The sequence below is a fragment of the Mirounga angustirostris genome, unplaced genomic scaffold (assembly GCF_029215605.1).
Source record: "Mirounga angustirostris isolate CCGP_5_RB_7025 unplaced genomic scaffold, mMirAng1.0.hap1 SCAF_1, whole genome shotgun sequence".
Lineage (NCBI taxonomy): Eukaryota > Metazoa > Chordata > Mammalia > Carnivora > Phocidae > Mirounga > Mirounga angustirostris.
In genome coordinates this window covers 78718527-78742379 of record NW_026991709.1, presented here as the reverse complement: position 1 = coordinate 78742379, position 23853 = coordinate 78718527, and the positions used below count along the sequence as shown (strand labels likewise).

At 41.0% G+C, this 23853-nt stretch overlaps 1 protein-coding gene and 1 long non-coding RNA gene across 6 annotated transcripts in view; one reads left to right on the top strand and one right to left on the bottom strand.

Annotated features, from left to right (window-relative positions):
- The window catches only part of MASP1 (MBL associated serine protease 1), a 64532-nt gene extending 60396 nt beyond the window's left edge, over positions 1–4136 (bottom strand). For 3 of the 4 annotated variants that reach the window (XR_008505026.2, XM_045903176.3, XM_045903175.3), the window contains exon 1: positions 3929–4064. Coding sequence is in view for 3 of the 4 variants with exons in the window: in XM_045903176.3 (XP_045759132.2) it covers positions 3929–3933 (5 nt within the window). In the remaining variant the exon portion in view is untranslated. Of the gene's footprint in view, positions 1–3928 lie in introns of all 4 variants that reach the window. The other variant, XM_064582825.1, reaches the window with a different exon arrangement.
- LOC123863530 (uncharacterized) lies at positions 3291–21884 on the top strand. Of its 2 annotated transcripts, none has more exons than XR_010408615.1 (4): positions 3291–3831; positions 8911–9103; positions 11435–11525; positions 16421–21884. It is a non-coding gene; the product is annotated as an uncharacterized LOC123863530 (long non-coding RNA). The 2 variants fall into 2 exon arrangements; XR_008505027.2 differs by lacking the exon at positions 3291–3831 and adding an exon at positions 4244–4375.
- The last annotated feature ends 1969 nt before the right edge of the window (positions 21885–23853 follow it).

Genomic DNA, 23853 nt, shown 5'->3' with positions numbered 1-23853 from the left:
ATATGTAACACAACAAGATAACTGTAAAGATAAATTATCTAGCTGTCTCATATGGTATTTACATGAAAGGTAAATAGGTAAGTGCAAAAAGGCCTAGAAGGATATCACCAGTGTATTAACAGTGGTTATCTCTCAAGTGGGAGTATGAATGTTTTAAGTTTAATTTTTGTGTATATGTGATGTTCATATTTGTCAAGAAGGACCTTGTACTGTTTTTTTAATAAAAAGAAAATAATAAAGTCTTTTAAATTTTTTTCCAATGTCCCTACAATAGTAACATGTGAGGTTTCAACTGAGGAAACAAAATGTTTTAATCCAATTGCCAGGGTCAATATTTCTTTAAAACCAATCTTGGAGGGAGGGCCTCCAAGGCAGAGAGAAGGGAAGGCAAAGGTCCAAGCTCTCCAGCGAACTCCAGGAAAGCAGAGTCTAGAAACCTGATCTTTCAGGGCCCACACAGCCCTAATTTTGAGCGAGGAAAGGTACGGATGTTACCAGGGCTGGAAGTTCTGGTTCAGTTCTGCCTGGGGAGGGGAGAGTCCTAGCCTTGGGTCAGAAGAGCTAGTTTCAGGTCCAGCCTTTGACTCTATTTATCTGACCCAACTTGGGGAAGCCACGTAAGGTCTCAGTGTCCTCGTCCAGTAAGGGGTGAAAATAATGACTCGCCATAGGGCTGCTACCAGAGTAAAGGAGGACTGGAAAGTGCTTTGTTAACCGCCCAGCCCTAAGCAAACATTAGCTATAATTACTCCATCATGCTGCTTCCCGAAAAGCAGAGGTTAGGAAAGAACTTTGGTCCCCAAGCTGGACTTCACTGCAACATTGACACCCAGATTATGCAAGGCTGAAAGGTCAACTTTCTCCATGCCTGCTTTTTCCAGACTACATGGAGGAGACTCTGAGCCCCTAATGCTGGTACTGTCCACGGCTGGCTGCCGACAGCCCCCATTCAGCCCCAAAGGCCCACATGTGGTAGGTAACGGGCCAGTGTGGGAAGAAGCTTTCTGTTCTATTTTGTGTACATCACCAAACAGTTTCAAACATATGAAACAAATATCTCCTTGCCCATAATGGGCCTGAGCATATGCTTGCTTGCTTTAGGAGCTGCCAATCGAAGAATGTAAGTGGCGGCTTTTGTTTCCCATCACACTTTCTGGATGTTTCTTGCTTCCTATACACCAGGCCCCGGCTGTGAATTCCTGACACCTGCTACCTATTCTCAAGCTAATCAAAACGTTTCACTACATTTGCTTGACATGTCAACCAATATATAAAGCTGGGACTGGATAGGCCCCCTGCAGGAGCAGGCTCTGGGGAGTGCACAAATGCCCCTGTGTGTCAATGACTGTGGAAGAAGTAGTACTTTGTATCCTCTTCCTTGCCTCCCCTCACTTCAACCTACACTACACCAAGACTGTGAGAGTTGAAAGCCACTGTGTAGATCCCTTGGACAAGGCCCTTATTTGACAGATGATGAAAAGGATACCCCAAGTAGTGACATGTCATGCCCAACACCATATGGCGAATTAGCTTCAACAGAAGAAGAGAATAACAAAAGCTAACAGAGGGAGCTGCTGGGTCCATGCCCATATCATGTCTAGGCATTTGGCCAAAGCAATTAATCCTGTGAAAAATAATTTAAAAACTCACGGCTTTATGTAGAAATTTTTTAAAAAAGATACTAATAACAAAGCCCCTCTCCAACAAATTCTAGTTTAATTGGTCTGGAGTGAGGTCCAGTCATTGGCACTTTTGAAAGCATCCCAGATGATCCTAATGTACCGCTAGAATTGAGAGCTATTGGTATAGAATAATACACTTGGTTGAGAGTCTGGTGGAATGTAGTAGAAAAAGTCCTGGACTAGGAGTCCAAAGAGTCAAGTTTGAGCGAGAGCCTTTTCAAGATCATCCGTGTGGCTTTGGGCAAGTTGCTTAACTGCTTTTATCCTCACTTCTCCATAAATCCTTACTTCATCTAAAATCTAAAGACCTGATGAGAGAGGCCTATAAAAGTGCTTTACAAACTCTGAAGTGCTGTGTCCCTATGAGGGAGACCCTTTGGAGACTTCTAGTGGAACACATCTCCACTGATCTGTTGCTGGTCAGCTGAATTCTATTCAGTTAATATTTATTGAATGCCTGATAGGAAACAGACATTATGCTAGGTGCTAGGCATACTAAGGTGAACAAGACATAGATCCTTGGGGCACCTGGGTGGCTGAGTCGTTAGGCGTCTGCCTTTGGCTCAGGTCATGATCCCAGGGTCCTGGGATCGAGCCCCGCATTGGGCTTCCTGCTCAGCGGGAAGCCTGCTTCTCCCTCTCCCACTCCCTCTCTCGCTGTCTCTCTCTCTGTGTCAAATAAATAAATAAAATCTTAAAAAAAAAAAAAAAAGAGAGAGAGACATAGATCCTATACTTAAGGAGCATTCGGTCTTGGAAAAAGAGATAGACATTTGAATAGCAAAATATTATGAAGACGAAGAGAGACGTAGCTCCCAAGAACAGGGATAGCACAAAGGAGAGGATGCTCATTCTGGGGATGTTGGCCAGGCAAGAGGAGATGATGTTTGAGCTGTGGCTTGAACAATGGGGGCCTTTAGGTGGAAAATAAGGGGGGAGAGCTGTTCTGCGCTAAGGGGTGAGTGAACACAAAGATACAGAGCTGTTAATCAGTCTGTATGTTGGTATGGCTGGGGCATGGGGTGGTAGGGTAGGATTCTGCTCTCTACAGATCAGTTGAATTGTCACTCCATATAGATGGACATAAATCCTATCTCTTTCAGGAGAAAGGAAAATGAAGTTAGATGGCAGACTTAATGTTACAATGGATTTTAAAAGAACAGATCAAATTAACCTTAGAGACTTGATTATTTCTCTGAACCACAGGTAATATGAGCTCAAAGAGTTAACAGAGTCTGAAGCCCCCCATTGGCCCCAGACCCAGAAAAGTTGCTAGGTGACTTTGCAGAAGAGAAACAAATAGAAACCCTTTTCCAATTGAGAAGAAAATCAGTGAGAAAAGAGGTGCTGAGGGACTCAACACATCTGCAGGGTGTTTTTCTTTTACCTTCCTTTCTTTGGGTATTATTAACAGCATTAACACTTATAAATAGTAAAAATAATTATAGTGGTTGCGTTTTGAGACTTGCAGAGGAAAACTTAGAAGGAATGCCTGGTAAGAAGGATCAAGTAGCTCTAAGTATAGGCTGAGGAATAGGAAATGTTGAGGAGTTTAAAAACAATTAGAATTGAAAGTCCTGGATTTAGAACACCAGAGCCTCCTTTTTTTTTTTTTTTTAATTTGTGGTATCCCTTTAAGAGTCATTTGGTACAATTCATAGCCTGATTCATGCCACCAGCTGCCTCTGATTTCAGTGAGAAATGCAGAAATTTATAGGGAACTGTAAAATGGGGACAGGTTTTTCGTTTTCTAAATTGAGGTTTTAACTGGCAAACTTCTGAAGGTTTAAGAAACCGCAGAGCTGAGCTGTGGGAAGCTGGCTTCATTTCCGGTCAGAAGAAATAAACACACAAACACATATCTAACTCACAAAGTGTCGCAAGAGATAAACCAATACTCTTTGCAGAGGAGGAAAACAAAAAATCAGCCTCGTGGGCAACAGGAGGAAAGTCACATTCGCCAGCGGACAGCCCCCTATGCTGGCAGAGGGAGAAACTGAGCCTGGGCAGCGACGGGCAGGATTTGCACAAAGTCTCCCGCTTCGAGCTGCGTGTCTCCGCAGTCCCAGGGCAGCGCCCAAACCACATTGCCCTTCTCAAAGCCCCAGGGATTGATGAGAACCCCCTGCAATAGCCACAGGACACACAGGTGAGTCTTCCTGGAGACCAGGGCAAACCTTCCCGGGCTACTTGACACCTGGTTCCCGAAAGGGCCCCCCCATGTCCACTCCTGCCCTGGCACTCACCTCATTTTCCTGCCTGGGGTGCTCCTGGCTGCCTGGCTTCGGTCCCCGCGGCCTGACTTTCCCGTGAGCTTGTCCCCCGTGTGGTGTCAGCGATGCCTTATCTTTGTTCTGAGGTCCCTGTGTGTCTCTGGAATTGGCTGGCATTCTTCATTCAGGTCACGCCTTCCCCTGCCTGCAACAGATCCTCTCTCCCCCTCTCTCCCTCTGCCTCTTCCTCTCTCTCTCTCCCTCCCTCCCTCTTCTCTCTCCCTCTCTCTCTCCCTCCTCTCTCTCCCTCTCTCTCCCCTCCTCTCTCTCCCTCTCTCTCTCCTCTGACTCGCTTTTACACACACTCATAGGAACCTGACAGAACAGAATCTGTCTTCTTCCTGAAAAGATCTCCAGTTCCTTCCTTTATCCTGTGTGGCTGGCTCCAGCTCTTGAGAGAAAACTGAGAGGCTCAAAAAGGTATTTGTATCTGTGTGTGTGTGTGTGTGTGTGTGTGTGAGAGAGAGAGAAAGAGAGAGAGAGAAAATGTGTTTGTGTGAGTATGTGTGTGTGAATGTGTATGAGTGTGTGAATGTATATGAGTGAGTTTGTGTGAATGTGAGTGTGTATGAGTGAGTGTGTGAGTGAACGTGTGTGACTGTACTGAGTGTGTGTGTGTGTGTGTGTGTGTGTGTGTGTGGAGGGTGGAGAGGGACAAAGTCTAATCTCTCTTTAGTCTCCCTTGCCAGATGGCTATAGTTTTCTGCTCTTCTTCAGGACACGGGCAAAAAGACACCAGTGAAACAGAAACAACCAACTAAGAAGGCAATTCTAACATCTATACTAGGAAAGAAAAAAGGTCCAAATCCCAAAGCCTCAGTCAGCCTGAAAACAGCGACAGATCTTCCTGTGAACGGAGCTGTTGGCCAGGAATGTGAGGGAGCCCCAAGTCCTGCAGTTGCCTAGTGGTTCTTCTTTGCTTAAAAGCAATACTTGCTCTGTTTACCAACTCAGAGTGTGCGACCAATCCAGCCCAGTGAGGGTCCATCACGGCAGGAAAGCCTGCACCCCTTGGGTAGAGAAAGACCTAGGTCTGTATACACGTCTACACCTTGAGATTGTAGAGAAATACAGCACCAGATCTAAGCTGAGCTGAATAATAAGACAGTTTCTCCCCCCCCCCCCCCCCCACAAAAATGGCAACCGATACTGAATAGGGAGAGAAATGTCTGGGTGTGAAAAATAGATTTTACGGAGAACCTTTTCTGTGGTAGGCACAGTGCTAAGCATAAGCATCATCTCAAGCGCTCCCACAAACCTGTAGGGGTCACACTGTTGTACTCACTTTACAAATGAGAAAACTGAGGCTCAGAGAATTTCTACACCTTGCCAAGATTATCCAGCTCTTTTTCACTCCTTACTGCTACTACCATGAATAGTTAACATTTATTGAGCACTAGGTGTCAGGGACTCTTCCAGTAATGTGTTAATTCCCTTCAATCATCTTTATATCTTGTAAAGTTGGGTACTAGGATTATCCCCATTTTACAGACAAGGAAACTGCCCAGAGAGGTTAAGTAACGTAGAAAGTGATAAGGGAAGAATCTGAGATCTTACCCACTATATCTTACTGCTTTTCCCTAACCTATTCTAGTGCCTTTGGTATTTCAAATACAACATTCATGGAGAAACTCAACTTGAGGCATTCTGAAAAGAGCATTAGACTCAGAGTGAGCTTTTAGCTGTAATCTTTCCCCTCTGTCCAAGCCAGCTGTGCACTTTGGGTCCAATACTTGGCACGTCTGGTCCTGCTTCACATCTGGGAAATGAGGGATGCTAGGAGTCTTCAAGGAGATTATGCCTTCCGAAGTGCTGTGTTAGCTGTCCAACAGTGTACCCCAGAGAGCCAGCCCCAGTCTGACCAAGGTAGCAAACGCAGGTCCTCTCCACGCGCTGATACTGCTGCTTTGGCACATTTGGGGGAACGCTTCTTTGAATCTCGCTGGAATTCTCCCCGCTCCATTTTCTCTCCAGTTTCTCTATTTTAACACTTTCGAATGTCAGTCTTGCCAGGCCTGGCATTAGTGAGAGGCTGTGGTCGAGAATGTGGGTGCAAATATATGAGATGAGAGAATATGTTTGAACTCAGGCACTGTTTTAGCCAAGTGTTGCTTTCTGTTTCAGGCAGAGCAAAAAAAAAAAAAAAAACCAAAGCCATTTAAAAGTCCCATTAAGAAGCTTCACAGACTCCTCAGACATCAAATAACTCACAAAACAACATTTTAATGATTTAAGTGTAATGAATCAGAAACACATGGACTACATTTCTCTTGGAATACCCAAGCGTTTCAAAACTGAAGGAGAAAGAACTTGGCTCAAAGCACAGTGCGCTGTGCAGAGGGCTCTGCCCGTTACAGACACCCCCTCTATTCATGAGGCAGCGGAGCTGGCCCTCTCCTAATTTAGGGCACATACAGGAATATGGAGTCATCTGTTCTGGGCACAGAGGGAAGAGCTTGGGAGCGAAAGCCATCAGTTTCTCCTTGTAAAGTGTCATAGAGCAATCGAGCTTCCCAGAATAATTTCCTGGCCATATTTTTTCAAGGCTGCCAATGTTCAATGGGAGACATTTGAAATACGTTCTAAGCCAAAGTTCTGCCAATATACAGCAGATCTGATATGTGCTTCCCTGGGAGTTAGCCAAGGCTCAGATGGAATCTGCATGAAAACAGGAACTATATGGCTCAGTGAATGATCTGGGTGAGATGCAGGGCAGTTTCCCATTGGACTAGAAGACATTGGTGATATTGTCCTGACCTTTTGATAAAGACTCTCTGAAGTATCATTAATAGATCATGGGAAGTAAGAGGAATGCAAGGGACATTGGTTTGGAAGTAGGCTCAGTGTCAGTAGGCTGACTTGTATGTGACCTTGGGCAAGTCATCTACTTTCTTGGTTGGAGGGAGGGGGAGGAGGGGCATCCACCTGCTCTGCTGTACAATGAGGGGATTGGACCCCGTTGAGGGAGCACATATAAATGTTGGTGCGAGAACTGGGGAATGATATTGCAGTGAAGACAGTCATGGGGGTTACTCTCATGACCTGTGAAAAGAGTGGAGCCCAGAGCATCCCTCTCATCTTGATACTTGCTTTATCATAGCTGCATGATGTGGCTCAGGATTCCATCATAGGTATTCAGGAAAATAACTATAAAGAAGATTCAACTAGTTTTTTAGAAGTTTGACAGAAAAGTTAAAATAAGCACACAATGAACTAACAATATGTCACTTAGAATCATAAAATGTAGAACGACAGATGTGGACCCAACACCCCCAGGTTATAGTCAGGGACAGGGTCAGGAACATAGTACTAAGAGAGTGCATGTTACAGAATTCCTACCACTAGAACCGGGCTTGGTTTACATGTTCTACCGAAGTATTTATTATATGCAACTCCTGAGCTGAGACTTTCTGGAATCCCATGAATGTGTTAGGAAATGTAAAGTATCTGGGCATGGGATTTTGTTGGCAAAGCCAGAAATCCAGGCTTCCTATAGAATATCTAAGAAACTGATAAATAGCCCCAAAGATGGCACCTTAGAATTAAATTTTGTGTTCTACAACACATTGACTATGCTGAGAGCCATTGATTTGGAGCCTGGATATCACATTATCAGAATAGTACAGGGGATTTAAAAAATACCAATCCCTAAACTTCATCCCAGAAAATTCAAATTCAGCAAATTTGGGGTGGGGCTCCTGAATCTCTAATTTTAAAAGCTCTCATGGCACGATTTTGCCAATTTGGGCGCACAGAACATAATGGTGCATTTTATAATTGGCGGCATTTTAGGTTTGATGAAATATCCTTAGCATGTGTCAGATACTTCCATATACATTATTACATGTAATATTCATATATTTTTACAGATGAAGACACGGAGGTTCAGAGAGACTATGCCAGCAAGAGGACAATTGATGTGTAGAGCCTAGGCCTCCTGACCCCCGATCCAGGACTCTTTCCCCTCATCTGCAGGCTCCTGACCCTGCCTGTGGACTTTGAACATCCATGAGCCATGCTATCTTGTGTCTAAAAGATTGCAGGGAAGGAAAAAATAATTTCTACTAAAAAAATAAACTATTTGGTTCTGTTATGGGCTGAATTGTGTCCTTCCAAAGTTCATATGTTGAAGCCCTAACCCCCAGTACCTCAGAATGTGACGATTTGGAGATCGGGTCTTTGAGAGGTGATTAAGCTAAAATGGGGCCATTAGGGTGGACCCTGATTTGATGTAATTGGTGTCCTTATAATAAGAGATTAGGACACAGACAACACAGAGGAAAAGACCATGGGAGGACACAGTGAGATAGTGGCTATCTGCAAGCCAAGGAGAGATGCCTCAAAAGAATACCTTGACCTTGAACTTTATTTATTTATTTTTCAAGGTTTTATTTATTTATTATTTGACAGAGAGAGAGACTGCGAGAGAGGGAACACAAGCAGGGGGAGCGGGAGAGGGAGAAGCAGGCTTCCCGCGGAGCAGGGAGTCTGACGTGGGGCTCGATCCCAGGACCCTGGGATCATGACCTGAGCCGAAGGCAGATGCCTAACGACTGAGCCACCCAGGCCCCCTGATCTTGAACTTTAAAACACCTGCCAACACCTTGATTTTGAAGTGCTAGTCTCCAAAACTATAAGAAAATACATTTCTGCTGTTTAAGCTACCCAGTCTGTGGAACTTCGCCATGGCAGTCCTCACAGACTAATAAGCTCTCTTATACAAGGTTCTCGAAAAGCATGAACCACATGCCACCAGGGGCATCAGGCTGATTTCAGGTGCCACATACATGGAATTAAAAAACACTGGGTCAGTTAATATTCTGTTTGGTGCATAATTAGAGAAACCTTGACTAATGCACAAATAGAATTTATTTTCCTCACATAGCAAGAAGTGAGGAGGTACATAGGTCTGGGGCAGCTGATTGACATTGTTTTCTTTCTTTCTGCTCTGCCAGCCTTAGGATATGGGCTTTCATCCTCATGCCTGCCACCTCATGGTCACAAAAAGGCTGCTGTAACTCCAGATGTCATGTCCACATTCAAAACAGAAAAAAAGGAGAAAGAGGAAAAGGGGACTGGGAGACTTCTTTTTACGTCTCACAGACCAGAGCTAAGTCACGTGGCCACCACTAACTGCAAAGGAGACTGGTAAGTTTGGTTCTTACTTTTACAGCTTATAGAGCAGAGCCAGACAGCAAGGAAGACAGGGATTAGAAATGGAAATTGCATGAGTCAACCTTCAATATCTGTCACCACCATATGCCAAGAAAGTCCTGCCTTTTTCATTTCTCTTTCATTCCGGATATTATTGAGAAGAAAATCTCAAGGTGATGCCAATATGCCGTTGATATTCATTTCCCTTTTAACAAGGAAAGGCAGGTCTCAAATTCAGTCTTGCAGAGACAATATTATTCTGCTAGGATTTAACAATTTTTATTCATTATATTTATTTTTATGTTTAGAGTAGCAGCATACTTTCAAATATATGGATTTCAGTCAAAAAAACAAGAAACAAATCCAGAGTAGATCAGACTTGTACCTCTGAAACAAATAATACATTATATGTTAAAGAAAAAAAAAAAAGAAGAGAGTAGGAGGGAAAAATGAAGGGGAGGAAATTGGAGGGGGAGATGAACCATGAGAGACTATGCACTCTGAGAAACAAACTGAGGGTTTTAGAGGGGAGGGGGGTGGGGGATGGGCTATCTGATATCACATTATACCCGCTGATAGGTATTAAGGAGCGCATGTATTGCATGGAACACCGGGTGTTATACGCAAGCAATGAATAATGCAACACTACATCAAAAACTAATGATGTGATGTATGGTGACTAAAATAACATAATAAAATAAAATTTAAAAAATAAACACAAATATGAAACAAATAATAATAATAATATAGATGGTATTCATGCATACAAAAAAATTATAAAGGCAAGTGACTAAATATTGGAAGCCTTGTGGTGGACACGGTAGAAATAGCCCAGCGCCGTGGAATAGCCTATGAGTCGGGATGCTGGGGATGGAGGTCACATTCTGCCCCAGCTTCCTGTGAAGCCTTGTTTCCAAGAAGAATGTTTCATCCTGAAAACAATCAACAAAGGCCATGCATTATTATCTATATTTTACATATATGATTCATAATAATATTGAGATGAGGTAATTGAGTCCTAGAGAAGAGAAATGTATTGCCCAGGGTCACATTGAAACTAGATGGTGGGCTGAGACCATGAATCAGAGTTCCCTACTCCCATGTTCTTTTCTGTTAGGTTGTAGGCCACTCTATTTGAGACTGAGTACTTTGAAAAGAAACTGGCTGGTTTTTCTGAAAGCCCCAAATGACCTTTGGCTGGCCAACACAGCTGGCTCTCCACCACACAATTTCGTTGAACAAAGAGGTATGCTGAGGTATTTTGACCTCTCTTGAAGATCAAAATCTTCATTCTTCCTCAGCTGCCAGTAGGCTTATCACTTCTAGAATCTACTTCGGTCTCTGGATAAGAGAGGATTCCTCTCCCCTTTTCCCACGTCTCAACCTACCCTGATTCCCACCTTCTTCCTTATTCTTTAGGACAGGGTCTAAGTTTATTAGTGAGCATTGGAAGTGAATCAATTGGCCATACACATCAGCTTCTCTTGCTTTCTGCCTTATTTCATTCAGTCAAAAAAACAACTGGGAACTAGCCTTCTTTGGGTCTTCTGGCTCTCTCTTTGCTCTTCTTTCTCCATGTATCTGGCCAAAGGGTGATAGGGGGAGGATATTAGGATTTAAGCTCTGACAGAAGGTGGGCATGCTTTTTTTAAACTTCTGACCAAAGGGAGCCCTGTCATCGAGCCCAGCTTTACAGGAGAGCCCCAGTCTGTGGAACCAGGTACTAGCCTAGCTGATAACACAGGGTACCTGGTTTTCTGTTTGGTTATTTCTCCTCAAGGTAATCTTGCAGGAGGAGGTGTGATGTGTAAGGAATGATCCTGGGGTTCTTAAGTACTTGAGACATATACCATCTGTTTGGGTTGAATTGTGTCCTTCCCAAATTCATATGTTGATGTCCTAATCCCTAATATCTCAGAATATGATTACAAGGGCCTTCAAAAGGTAATTAAATTTAAAAAGGTGCTGTTTAGGTGGGCCTTAATCCAATATGACTGGAGTCCCTATAAGAAGAGGAGATTAGGACACAGATGACACAGACAGAGGGACAACCACATGAGGACACAATAATATAGCCATCTACGAGCCAAGGAGAGAGGTCTCAAAAGAACCCAAACCTGCCAACACTTTGATCTTAGACTTCTAGGCTCCAGGACTGTGCGAAAATAAATTTCAGCTGTGTAGGTGACCCAGTCTGTGGTATTTTGTTATGGCAGTCCTAGGAAACTAATGCACCTTCCATACCTCCCTTACCTTTGCTCACCTAAATCCATTTTATATCAACTATAGTTGCTATTCACTCATATTATGTCTCCCCTCTCCCAGAGGTTCCCCAGATGCTAAGGCCACATGGACCAAGCAGAACCAACCACAGGACAGCATTGGTTAGGCTATAAGAAGCAAATGGACAGTTGGGGTAAGACCGTGGGGTGAGGGGGTGGACTCAGATCATGGAGGAGTCAGGGTCCTTACTTCCCTAACTTCCTACTGCTATTTCATGACTATTACTTTTCCACCCTCTTTCCAAATTCCCCTACCCTTCTATCACTCTGGCAAACTCTACTCATCCCTGTTACTGCCACCTTCCAACCTCTTGGTCCTATCCTATATTCCTTTCTTTAAGAACTTAGGCATGTGGCTCCATTGCTTACCTTTCCTTTCCAGTTCCTCCTGATGTCCTGAGGGACACTAGGCTCTCATCCTTTGAGCTCCTCATCTTCAGTGATGACTTCTTCCACTTTACCCTAGCCATCTATGATACCCATAGCCACATCCACCTCTGAAAGCTGCATCTCATAACACCCATTCTCTAACCACCATCTCCTATCTTTTTAGGTCTTTTACTCCTTCAATAACCCTATAGACTCCAATAACCCTAGACTTCAATCTCATCCAGACATCCAGTCCTTTGACACCATCCCATTTTAAGTCTATCAGATCCTCTTGCATTTACATCTTTTCTGAACCCCACAACCAATCATCAGCACTCCTTTGCAGACTATTCTTTCTCTACCTGCTTTCTCAGCTCTCTTCTTGCTTCAGAGGAATCATTCTTTATCTTTCTAGTGAATCATTGAGAATCTAATGGAAGCTAGATCCTTTATCTGGAATACCCCCAATAAAGCCACACAGTCCACTCCTTCAGCTCCTTCAACTCTTTCTAAAAGTGTCACTTTCTCAGTGAGGTCCTTCCTGACCACTCTATTCTACTACTTCTATTCTTACCCACACTCACAATCCCTATATCCGGTTTCAGTTTTTTTTTTTTTTTTCATGGCACTAACCAGCAGCTAAGATACCATTTATTTTTAATTATTTATTTGTTTGTTGCTCACTTCCCATCCCATTAGAATAACACAATCTCAAAGTGGACAAATGTTTTTTTTATTTTTTGTTTAGTGCTCTATTTCCAGGACCAGGCCAGTGCCTTTGACTTGCACATAGTAGGACCGTAATAAACCTTTGTGGATGGGCTTTCTTCAGAGAAAAATTTAAATATGCACATATTCTTAAAACTTAGTATATAATTTCTGGGGCCTGGTGGTCTTTCTGAGGCTGTGAAGTTCAGAAGCTCAGTGTTAACCATTCTTCCTGAATATTTCTCATGCATTCTACCACCACAGTTTAAATGGTGTTGTATACTGATTACTTACAAATCTATTTCTTTATCCTACATGTCTCCTCACAGTTCCTCACTCACCAGTCAAACGTCTGTCTATTCCCACCTCCATTTGAAGTGTCCTTTGGACAGAGGTTGCTATCTTTCCATTCCCAACTTGCTCATTTTCCTGCACCAACTACGTCCATGAACCACCAACAGCTCAGAAACTCAAGCCAGATATTTGAGTGTCATCCTTGATTTATATTTTTCCTTTCTCCTCATATGCCATCAATCAGTAAGTTCCATTGTTTACGTGTAAGTATCTTTCAAATCCAACATCATGCACAGCTTCCATTCCCCACTGCCCCTGTATTACTGGAAGATTATATCAACAACCTCCTAATTGGTTTTTCTGTCTATAGTACCATTCTTACAAAAATATAAGTCTTATTCATTCTCTCCCTTTGTCAAACCTTTTCCTAAAGGCCCTCCTTTGCTTAAAGAGTAAAATAAAAATGTCTTAAAATAGCATTTGAACCCTGAAGCCTCATGTTGACATGAGGTGCCATGAGATTGAAGTAGCATGCAGTATTAAGCCAACAAGTGGAGGGCAGCTGCCTTGGAAAGTCAGCTGGGCCCACAGCACACTTGGCATGGGTGAGAAAAAAACTGTTGTATGAAGGCACTGAGCTTTGGCACTGTTTGTTTCTGTAGATAATCTGGCCTATCCCGACACGATACTCTTAAATGGGATTGCTCTTTCACTTCTGTATTCTTCCCCACGCTTAGGCACACACACTTTAATGTTTAGAACTGGTACCAAACTAGTTGTTTATTCCAGATTTCATCATGCTCTTTCATTCCTGCATGCACTTACATAGTTGGTTCTCTTGGTCTCTAGTGCTATTCCCTTTCTCATTTGCTTGTAGAACTTCCTCTAATTTATCCTTTGAAATCTTGCTTAAATGTCATTTTCCTGGAAAATCTTCTCTGATCACCCAACAGAGAAGTAAATATTACCTTTGTTCCTTACACGTGTTTTAAATTATTGCATGTGTCAGATTACTACTTATGTCCCTCTTTCACTATAATAATTCAAGGCCTGAATAATATTCTCTGTACCTTGGGATCAATAGTGCTTTTTGAATATATAGATGTTCAAATAATCTTTAAAAAGGCATCAAGCTAGGTAAACACACAACTGAATTTATAATTACAAATTGTGATGAGTACTATGTAGGAAGAGGACAGAATTCTTTGGGAGAGACCAATAGAAGGGCTAATTTATACAAAGTGGTCAGCAAAGTCATGGTGTTATGGCAGCTAAACAGAATGGGTGCAAGTTAGCTAATAAAGGGTTGGTGATTCAAAATGATGGACTATATTTCCTGGACTTCAAGACACATGGAAATTCCCCATTTCTGGACCCAATCCATAAAAAATAATAAGAAAGACTAGAAATGAGATAAATAAAGGAACAACTGCACTGAAAATCAAGACAAGGAATTATCTGTAGATGAGAAAATAGGAAGGCCTGTACAAGGAGGTCTGTAGATGAGAGGTTGTAGCAGTGAGCTGAGGAAATCATCCTGACAGAGAATGCATCCTGTGGGAACCCATCCTGACCATGTGGGAAGCCATCAAGATCCCATGGGGAAGCTGGAAGCTGACAAGACTGTAGCATGAAGTCGCTTGGAAAGAAATAGAAACCGCCACCACAGAAAGGTTGCCAAACAAGGATCAACAAATATTTTTTTTTTTAAGATTGTATCTGGAAAAGGGATAATAAATTCAATAAGAGAATTTCATGTAAGGAAATAGAGTTAACAGAAACATAAGAACAGGATTTTAAAATAACCTATCTCCAGGGAGCTAAAAGAGGGTGTATCATCTATGAAACAAGAAGAAGAGAAAGATCTGAAATAAAAACAAATTGAAATACAAAAAGAAGCCATTGGATAATTAGTGAAATTAAAACAATACTTTTGCATTTACTAAATGTAATTATGTTAAGTATAATTATTGAAATTAAAATGCAATCATTAGTATGATAGCTGAATGGTCACAAATGAATTAATTAATGATCTGAAAAATCAAGCTGAGGAATTTCCCCAGATGAAGAGATCAGAAGTATGAAAGAATAAAGGGAGTGTAGATTCAGAAGATCCTACATGCATCTAGTAGAATTTTCATTAAAAATAGAATAAAGAGAGGGAAAGGAAGAAATTTTGAAGAAATACTGGTCTCAGTTTTCCCAGAATCGAGAAAACCATAAATTCTCAGTCCGAAAAGATCTTCCAGTCCTCACATGGGATATATGCATAAAATTATATATAGATTCCATGTAGTGAAATTTCAGCATATCAAGGATAAAGTTAAAATTTTAAAAATTACCAGAGAAGGAACGAAAACTAGATTAATATCCAGATTTTCTGCCAACCACCTGGAAACAAGAGGGAAATAAAAAATATCTTAATGTGCAAACGAAAAATACTTTTAAGCCTGTCATTCTACACTAGCCAGAGGATTATGTCACTCAGCTGAAATAAAGACACACTCAGGCTCTGAGAGCTTATCATGTGCAGGCCCTTTCAGAAAGAATGGAGGATGTTGGAGACAGTTAGTGTTGGTGAAAGTGGGAAATGGGTCCACTGACACAATGCTTATAGAAATGGACAGGAGCCTGGCCACTGGGAGGGCAAGCCGGGGCTATTAGTAAAATAAAAATGTGCAAATCTTACAAATTGAGAATCTTACTTCAAGATATCTGTTTTAGAGAAACGCTCACATGGGCAAGCCTGTTCCTTGTAGCATTGGTTGTCAAGGTGAAAAGTGGGCCTCAGTCAAATAGTGACTAAATGTAATGTAGTCATTCTATGGAATGTGGAGCCCCAGTAAGAGAAAATGGGAAAAATCTATGTATAGCAACAGGGATTTATCTCTGAGACTTATCACTGAGTGAAAAGGGAAGGTTGAAAAATGATACGTATGTTAGGATACCATCTTTTGAGTGAAAAAACAACAGGTTCACCAAATAATACATATTTTGTACATATCATAGACATTTTGTATGTATTTTCCATATGTCATAGAAGTAAGTGTGGAAGGAGATAGATCAAACATAACCAGTTACTTGTGTGAAGGAAGTGTTCAAGGGAGGCTTTGTTCCTATTTATAATAATGCAGAGCCTTTAGGGGTGCCTGGGTGGCTCAACTGGTTAAGCATCTGCCTTTGGCTCAGGTCATGATCCCAGTGGAGCCCCACACTGGGCACTGGACTCACTGCTCAACGGGAGTTTGCTTCTTCCTCTGCCCTCCCCCACCACTCGTGCTCTCTCTCACTCAAATAAATAAATAAAAATCTTTAAAAAAAAATAATACAAAGACTTTAGTGCCTGGTCAGGGGTGCTTAGGCAGGGGAGTGGCATGATCCAATTTATAGTGATAAAAAAATCCCTCTGGGTATTGTGAGGAAAATGAATTTGGAGGAGGGGAGGCAGAGAGACCAGGTAGTAGGCTGTCCTGGTAGTTAGGACCAGGACTCATTCATCCATTTGGCAGTGTGGGCCAGAGCCTGGGGCCCATGAAAATGTTTTAATTAAAAAAAAAAAAAAAAAAAACCTACAAATATACAATAATAAACTTAGCCTGGCTTATATTTGCCTTTATACCAATGCAGTGCTAAAATGTAATTTTTATTTATTTTTTAGATGGATGAAGGAGCTCATAAAGGCAAAAGTACCTAGAACACACAAAAGTCATAAAGCAGCCCTGATTAGGAGAGAGCATGCTTGGATGGATCAGCACGGAGCCAAGTGGACAAAGGCAAACTGTGTTTTATAACAAGAAGAGCCTGAATCTTGCCCTAAATTGAGAGTGAGGAATGAGGGAGGGGAGAAAGCAAAGATAAGTCCCAGAATGCTGACTTCAGGGGGTGCTGGGGCCACTTACTGGGACAGGGAAGAGGGGAGGAAGGTTGCCAGGGCCCACAGGATCACGAGCCCTGCCTGCCAGGCCAGCTGTGGTAAAGTCACCACTGATCCAGGATCTTGAAAGGGTTGAGGACTGACACTGAATCTTTACGCATCAGGAAGACAAAAAGGATTTCCTCATGAAGACTGACATGATCAGACAGTGTTTTAGAAAATGTGTGTTTGGTGAGCATATGGGACATAGAAGATAAACCAGGAGCTAACAATACCTAAGTAGCCAGGCCCCCCAATTCTCCTGCCACTCCCAGGCTCAGGAAAATGTAATGAAATGAAAGCAGTTTGGAAAAGAGCTGGAAAGACCTCCCAGCTAGACCCAGCCCAGAGCGCAGCTTGGCCAAAGCTCAGGCTCATGCGGAGCACATGGGCCTTGCAGCTGGCTGCATTCACCGGCCAAACCACAGGGCAAATTTAAACACTTCAGTTGTCACAACACAGCAGACCTGAATGACAACAGCTTTCTTAAAAGCAGGACTTTTAAAGACAAAAACACTTCTTCACACACACACACAAAAAAACCCCCAAAAAACAAAACAAAACAAAATCTCAGGAAAACTGGCTCTCTCTCAGGCAATTATTTTAAAACGTTGGGCCTCAAAATATTTTCAGCCCCAGCCCACATGGAAGGGGCACAAAGCTGTGTGGACCTTCTTTTGTCTTCACCATATCTGACCGAGAAAAAGGGTGACTCTTCTGAAGACAAGCCAGTAGACCCGGAGTGTTGAGCACCTAACACATGTATTGTTAGCACAGTAGGAGTATTTGGGTAAGCCATGATAGCTCTTTGGGCCTGAGTTGTTTTGGATTTTGTCCCCATAAGTGGAAATAATGATAACACTTTCCTTACATACTGTTTCGAAGACATAGTTCTTCTTCTCCTTCTCCTCCTCCTCCTCTTCCTCCTCCTCCTCCTTCTTCTTCTTCTTCTTCTTCTTCTTCAAGATTTATTTATTTATTTGAGAGAGAGGGGAGAGAGAGAGAGTGTGTCATGCAAGGGTCAGGGCAGAGGGAGAGAAAGAGAGAGAATATTCAGCAGACTCTCTGCTGAGTGTGGGGCCCCACTCGGGATTCGATCTCATGACCCTGAGATCATGACCGGAGGCGAAATCCAGAGTTGACGCTTAAACCAACTGAACCACCCAGGCGCCCGTCAAGGACATAGTTATTCTTAAAGTCCTTTCAAATATGAATACCTTTGAGAATATAAGGAAGGCTATTAACCTCCAGAGAAAATTGTGTATTCAAATAAAAATGTTCATATACCTGGGTATTTATAGGATCAGTGATAAAAAGCTCCTTGGTAATATCTTTTTATTTTTTTATTTTTTTTAAGTTTTTTTTAAATTTATTTGACAGAGAGAAACACAGCGAGAGAGGGAACATAAGCAGGGCGAGTGGGAGAGGGAGAAGAAGGCTTCCCGCAGAGCAGGGAGCCGGATGTGGGGCTCGATCCCAGGACCCCGGGATCATGACCTGAGCCGAAGGCAGATGCCTAATGACTGAGCCACCCAGGGGCCCCTCTTTGGTAATATCTTTAAACCACCTGCAAAACGACTGTCCCTTTATGGGGACACAACCTATAGTAATAATTACTAGTATCCATGGAAAATAGGGGTAGAAGGATCATGAAAGGTATATGTAGAAAGTGGTCTTCAAGATGGACTAAAAAATGAGCAGGATTTCAACAGGCTGAAGGAAGAGCAAGAGCTACAGAAACAGCAAAATGTGAAGTGGGAAAACCAGTGGTAGAGGGATTCTACACAACAAGTAAGGAAAGGATACTGACCATTTGTTGAGCTTGCGCTATGTGCCGGGCATTACATGCATTCTCTTATTTGATCTTCACAAGTTAGTTATTGTTAGCCCCATTTTAGAGATGAGGAAACAGAAAATTAGGGTGGCAAATAGTAAGGCAATAGTAGAGGTAAGGACTTACCTTTAAAGTCTCTATTTCCATTCTTTATGTGGTTCTCTTTAATTTGGGGTATTCATGACAATTTTCATAATAAAACACTTGTAAAGTCTCTTGCTCCTTGCAATTTCTCTACCACAAGATGGCTTAATGAGAAGAGCATTATCACCGAATACCAGTTATCTGTGCAACTTTGGATATGTTTCTCTCTCCTTCTGAGTTTCAGTATTGGTTCTCATCTGCAAAAGCAGATGAGATTCACCTCATCTGGATGGGATTCATCTAGAATGATCTCCAAGCACTCTTCCAACCTTAGAAATTATGATTTTTTTAGAGTCTATGATTTTTTATTCATTGTTCAATAAATAATTGTCTTTCACATGTTCATACTCCTATTTTCTCAGTAGCTTTTTTTTTTTTAAGAGAGAGAGAGAGGTGAGAGAGGGGTAGAGGGAGAGGGATAGAATCCCAAGTGGACTCTATGCTGAGCACAGAGCCTGAAGCAGGGCTCAGTCTCACCACCCTGAGATTATGACCTGAGCCAGAATCATGAGTCAGACACTTAACCGACTGAGCCACCCAGGTGCCCCAGGTTATTTTATTTTTAAGACAGCTTTATTGAGGTATAATTGACATCCAATAAACTACACAAATTTAATGTGTACAGTCTGATAGGCTTTGACATATGTATGCGCCTCTGAAACCATGGAAAACATTTCCATCACCCCCAAAAGTTCCTTGTGTCCCTTTGTAATCTCTCCTTGCCCCTCCACTTTGCCCCTGCTCCCTAAGGAAAAACTGAGCTGCTTTCTGTCAGTACATAGGAGTTTGCATTTTCCACAATTTTATGCAAATGAAATTGTACATGATGTACTCATACTTGCCTGGCTTCTTTCACTCAGTGTAATTTTGAGATTCACCCATATTGCATGTATCATTAGTTGATAAGCCATAATTTGTTTATCCATTCATTCATTAATGGACATATGGTTTGTTTCCAGGTTTTAGCTATTAAAAATAAAAATGCTGTGAGCATTCACATACATGTGTTTGTTTAGAAACATGCTTTCATTTCTCTTGGGTACATTTCTAGGAGTGGAATGGCTGGGTCATATGGAAGGTATAAGTCTAATGTTTTAAGACCTTGACAGTTTTCCAAAGTGAACATTCTAATTGTGCCACATACTTGCCACAACTTGGTAAGGTCGGCCTTTTTAATTTTAACCATTTTCATATATTTTTAGAGGTATCTCACTGGGTTTTAATTTGCATTTCCATAATAATGATTTTGAGCATCTTTATTTGTTTGTTATCTATATACCTATTTACTTTGGTAAGGTGTCTGTTCAAAACTTTTGCCTGTTTTTTTCAATCATATTTGTTTTCTGATTATTGAGTTCTTTATATGTACTGAGCCCATTATATACATAAGTCCATTATCAGATACATGATTTGTAAATATTTTCCCCTAGTCTGTGCCTTGTCTTTTCAATATCTTAATGTCTTGCTGAAAAAAGCTTTTAATTTTGATAAAGTATAATTTATAAATCTTTTTCCCTCTGGATCATGCTTTTGGTATCATATCAAGGAAATCTTTGCTTAACCTAAGTGCTGGCACACTAAAGCCCATATACTGGGTGGCTTAAATAATACACATTTATTTTTCATAATTCCAGAAGCTGGTAAGTCCAAAATCAAGGTGGCAGCAGATTTGGTTCCTGGTGAGGGCCCTCCTCCTGGCTTGCTATGGCTTGTTACTACTTTCTTGCTATGTCCTTACGTGGGGGGAAAGAGAAGGGAAGCAAGATTTCTGGTGTCTTTTCTTATAAGGGCACTGATCCCATTATGAGGGTCCTACCCTCATGATCTCATCCAATCCTAATTACCTCCCAAAGGCCGCCTCTCCAAGTACCATCACATTAAGGGTTAGGGCTTCAATGTGAATTTGGGGGTGGGGCACAAACATTCAGCCCATCAGTCACAATGATTTTTCCCCTGTGTTTTCTCCTAGAGTTTTTAGGTCTATGACCCACATTCAACTGATTGTTATATGGCATGAGACATGGATTGAAGTTAAATTTTTTTTACATTTAGATATCCAATTGTTCTGGCATGTTTTGTTAAAAGGACTATTCTTTCTCCACTGATTTATCTTTGCATCTTTGTCAGTTGTCCTGTATGTGTGCATCTATTTCTGCTCTCAATTCTGTTCCATTCCTCTATTTGTTGATCTTCATGCCAATACCACATTGTCTTAATTACTGTAGCTTTAGAAAAAGACTTGAAATCATGTAGTATTAACTCTCTAACCTTGTTATTTTTCAAAGTTGTTTTATAAAGAGCTTGTCAATTTCTACCAGAAACCTTGCTGGGATTTTGACTGGGATTGTGTTGTATCTATAAATGAATTTGAGGAGAATTGATATCTTAAGAATATTGAGTGTTCTACAGCCGCAGCAAATTCTTCCTAGAAACATCGCCAAAGGCAAGGGAAGCAAGGGCAAAAATGAACTATTGGGACTTCCTCAAGATAAAAAGCTTTTGCACAGCAAAGGAAACAGTCAACAAAACCAAAAGACAACCGACAGAATGGGAGAAGATATTTGCAAATAACATATCAGATAAAGGGCTAGTATCCAAAATCTATAAAGAACTTATCAAACTCAACACCCAAAGAACAAAGAATCCAATCAAGAAATGGGCAGAAGACATGAACAGACATTTTTCCAAAGAAGACATCCAAATGGCCAACAGACACATGAAAAAGTGCTCAACATCACTCAGCATCAGGGAAATCCAAATTAAAACCTCAATGAGATACCACCTCACACCAGTCAGAATGGCTAAAATTAACAAGTCAGGAAATGACAGATGTTGGTGGGGATGCAGAGAAAGGGGAACCCTCCTACACTCTTTGTGGGAATGCAAGTTGGTGCAACCACTCTGGAAAAAAGTATGGAGGTTCCTCAAAAAGTTGAAAATAGAGCTACCATATGACCCAGCAATTGCACTACTGAGTATTTACCCCAAAGATACAAATGTAGTGATCCAAAGGGGTACGTGCACCCCAATGTTTATAGCAGCAATGTCCACAATAGCCAAACTGTGGAAAGAGCCAAGATGTCCATTGACAGGTGAATGGATAAAGAAGAAGTGGTATATATATACAATGGAATATTATGCAGCCATCAAAAGGAATGATATCTTGCCATTTGCGACGATGTGGTTGGAACTGGAGGGTATTACGCTGAGCGAAATAAGTCAACCAGAGAAAGACATGTATCATATGACCTCACTGATATGAGGAATTCTTAATCTCAGGAAACAAACTGAGGGTTGCTGGAGTGGGGGGTGGGGTGGGAGGGATTGGGTGACTGGGTGATAGACACTGGGGAGGGTATGTGCTATGGTGAATGCTGTGAATTGTGCAAGACTGTTGAATCACAGATCTGTACCTCTGAAACAAATAATGCAATACATGTTAAGAAAAAAAAAAAAGATAGCAGACGGGGAAGAATGAAGAGGGGGAGATCGGAGGGGGAGATGAACCATGAGAGATGATGGACTCTGAAAAACAGAGAGTTCTAGAGGGGAGAGGGTGGGAGGATGGGTTAGCCTGGTGATGGGTATTAAAGAGGGCACGTTCTGCATGGAGTACTGGGTGTTATGCACAAACAATGAATCATGGAACACTACATCAAAAACTAATGATGTAATATATGGTGATTAACATAACAATAAAAAATTTAAAAAAAGAATATTGAGTGTTCTGATCTATGAACACAGTATATCTTCTCATTTATATAGTTCTTCGATTTTTCACAATAGTGATTTATTGTTTTCAGTGAATAGTTCTTATCTACCTATTCTCATATTTATGTCTCTAAGTATTTCATAAATTTTTATTTTATTGTAAATGACTTTATGATTGCTTATTCTGATTAATCTGATTATGATTATTCTGACTGCTTATTGCTAATATATAAGAATAAAATTCATTTTGTATATTGATCTTATGTCCTGCAACCTTGCTGAATTGACATTTTAATTCTAGTAGCTTTTTAAAATTAAGATTCCATCAGATTTCCTACACAGATGATTGTATCATCAAGAGAATAGAGAGTTTTACTTCTTTTCTAATCTGGATGCCTTTTATTTCTTTTCCTTGCTTTGTTACACTGGCTGGAACCAAAAGTATAATACTGAGTAGAAGTGTGAACATAAATGTCTTGCTCTTGATCATAGGGAGGAAATACCCAGTCTTTCACCATAAAATAAGATGTTAACTGTAGGGTTTTTTTTAATTGCCCCTTTATCAGGCTGAGGAAGGTTTCTTCTATTGGTAGTGTGCTGTGAATTTCTATCAGGAATGGCAGTTGGACCTTATCACTTGTTTTTACTTTTCATTTATTGAGATGGTCATATGATTTTTCATTTTTCATTTATTAATATGGTAAATTTCATTGGTTTATTTTCTTGGCTTTTCCAGAAAGTCTGTTTTGCATTCCTGAGAGAAACCCCACTGGGTCATGATACATTATTCTTTTTTCATATTTTTTGATTCATTAGCTAAAATTCTATTAAAATTTTTTCTATCTATGGTTATGAGGGATATTACTCTGAAGATTTCTTGTAATGTCTTTGTCTGGTTTTCTTGCAACATCAGCAAAACATGGCCTCACAGTGAGTTGAAGAGTATTCCCTTTTCTTCAATTTTCTGGAAGAGTTTATGTGGAATTGATATTATTTCTTCATTAAGTCTTTAGTGGAATTTACCAGTAAGGTGATCGAGGCCTGCCCCCCTCCTTCTCCTTTGTGAGAAGATTTTTAAATACAAATTCAATTTTGTTAATAGATATAGGGCTATCCAGATTATCTATTTCATCTTTAGTAAACTTTGGTAGTTTGTGCTTTTCAGGCATCTATTTTGTCTATGCTGTCAAACATTGGCATAACATTGTTCACAATATTCTCTTATTATGCTTTTAATTTGTAAAATCTCTGGTAATGTCACCTCTCTTATTCCTGAATTTGGTAATTTATATTTTTACTCTTTTTGTCTTAATCAGTCTATATTGAAATTTGTCAATTTTATTGCCTCCTCAAAGAAACTACTTTTGGTTTCATTGATTTTTTTCCCCATCATATTTCTGTTTATATTTCTTTGATTTCTTCTCTGACCTTTAGTATTTCTTTTATTCTATTTTGAGATTAATTTTGGTTTATCATTAGTACTATAAAT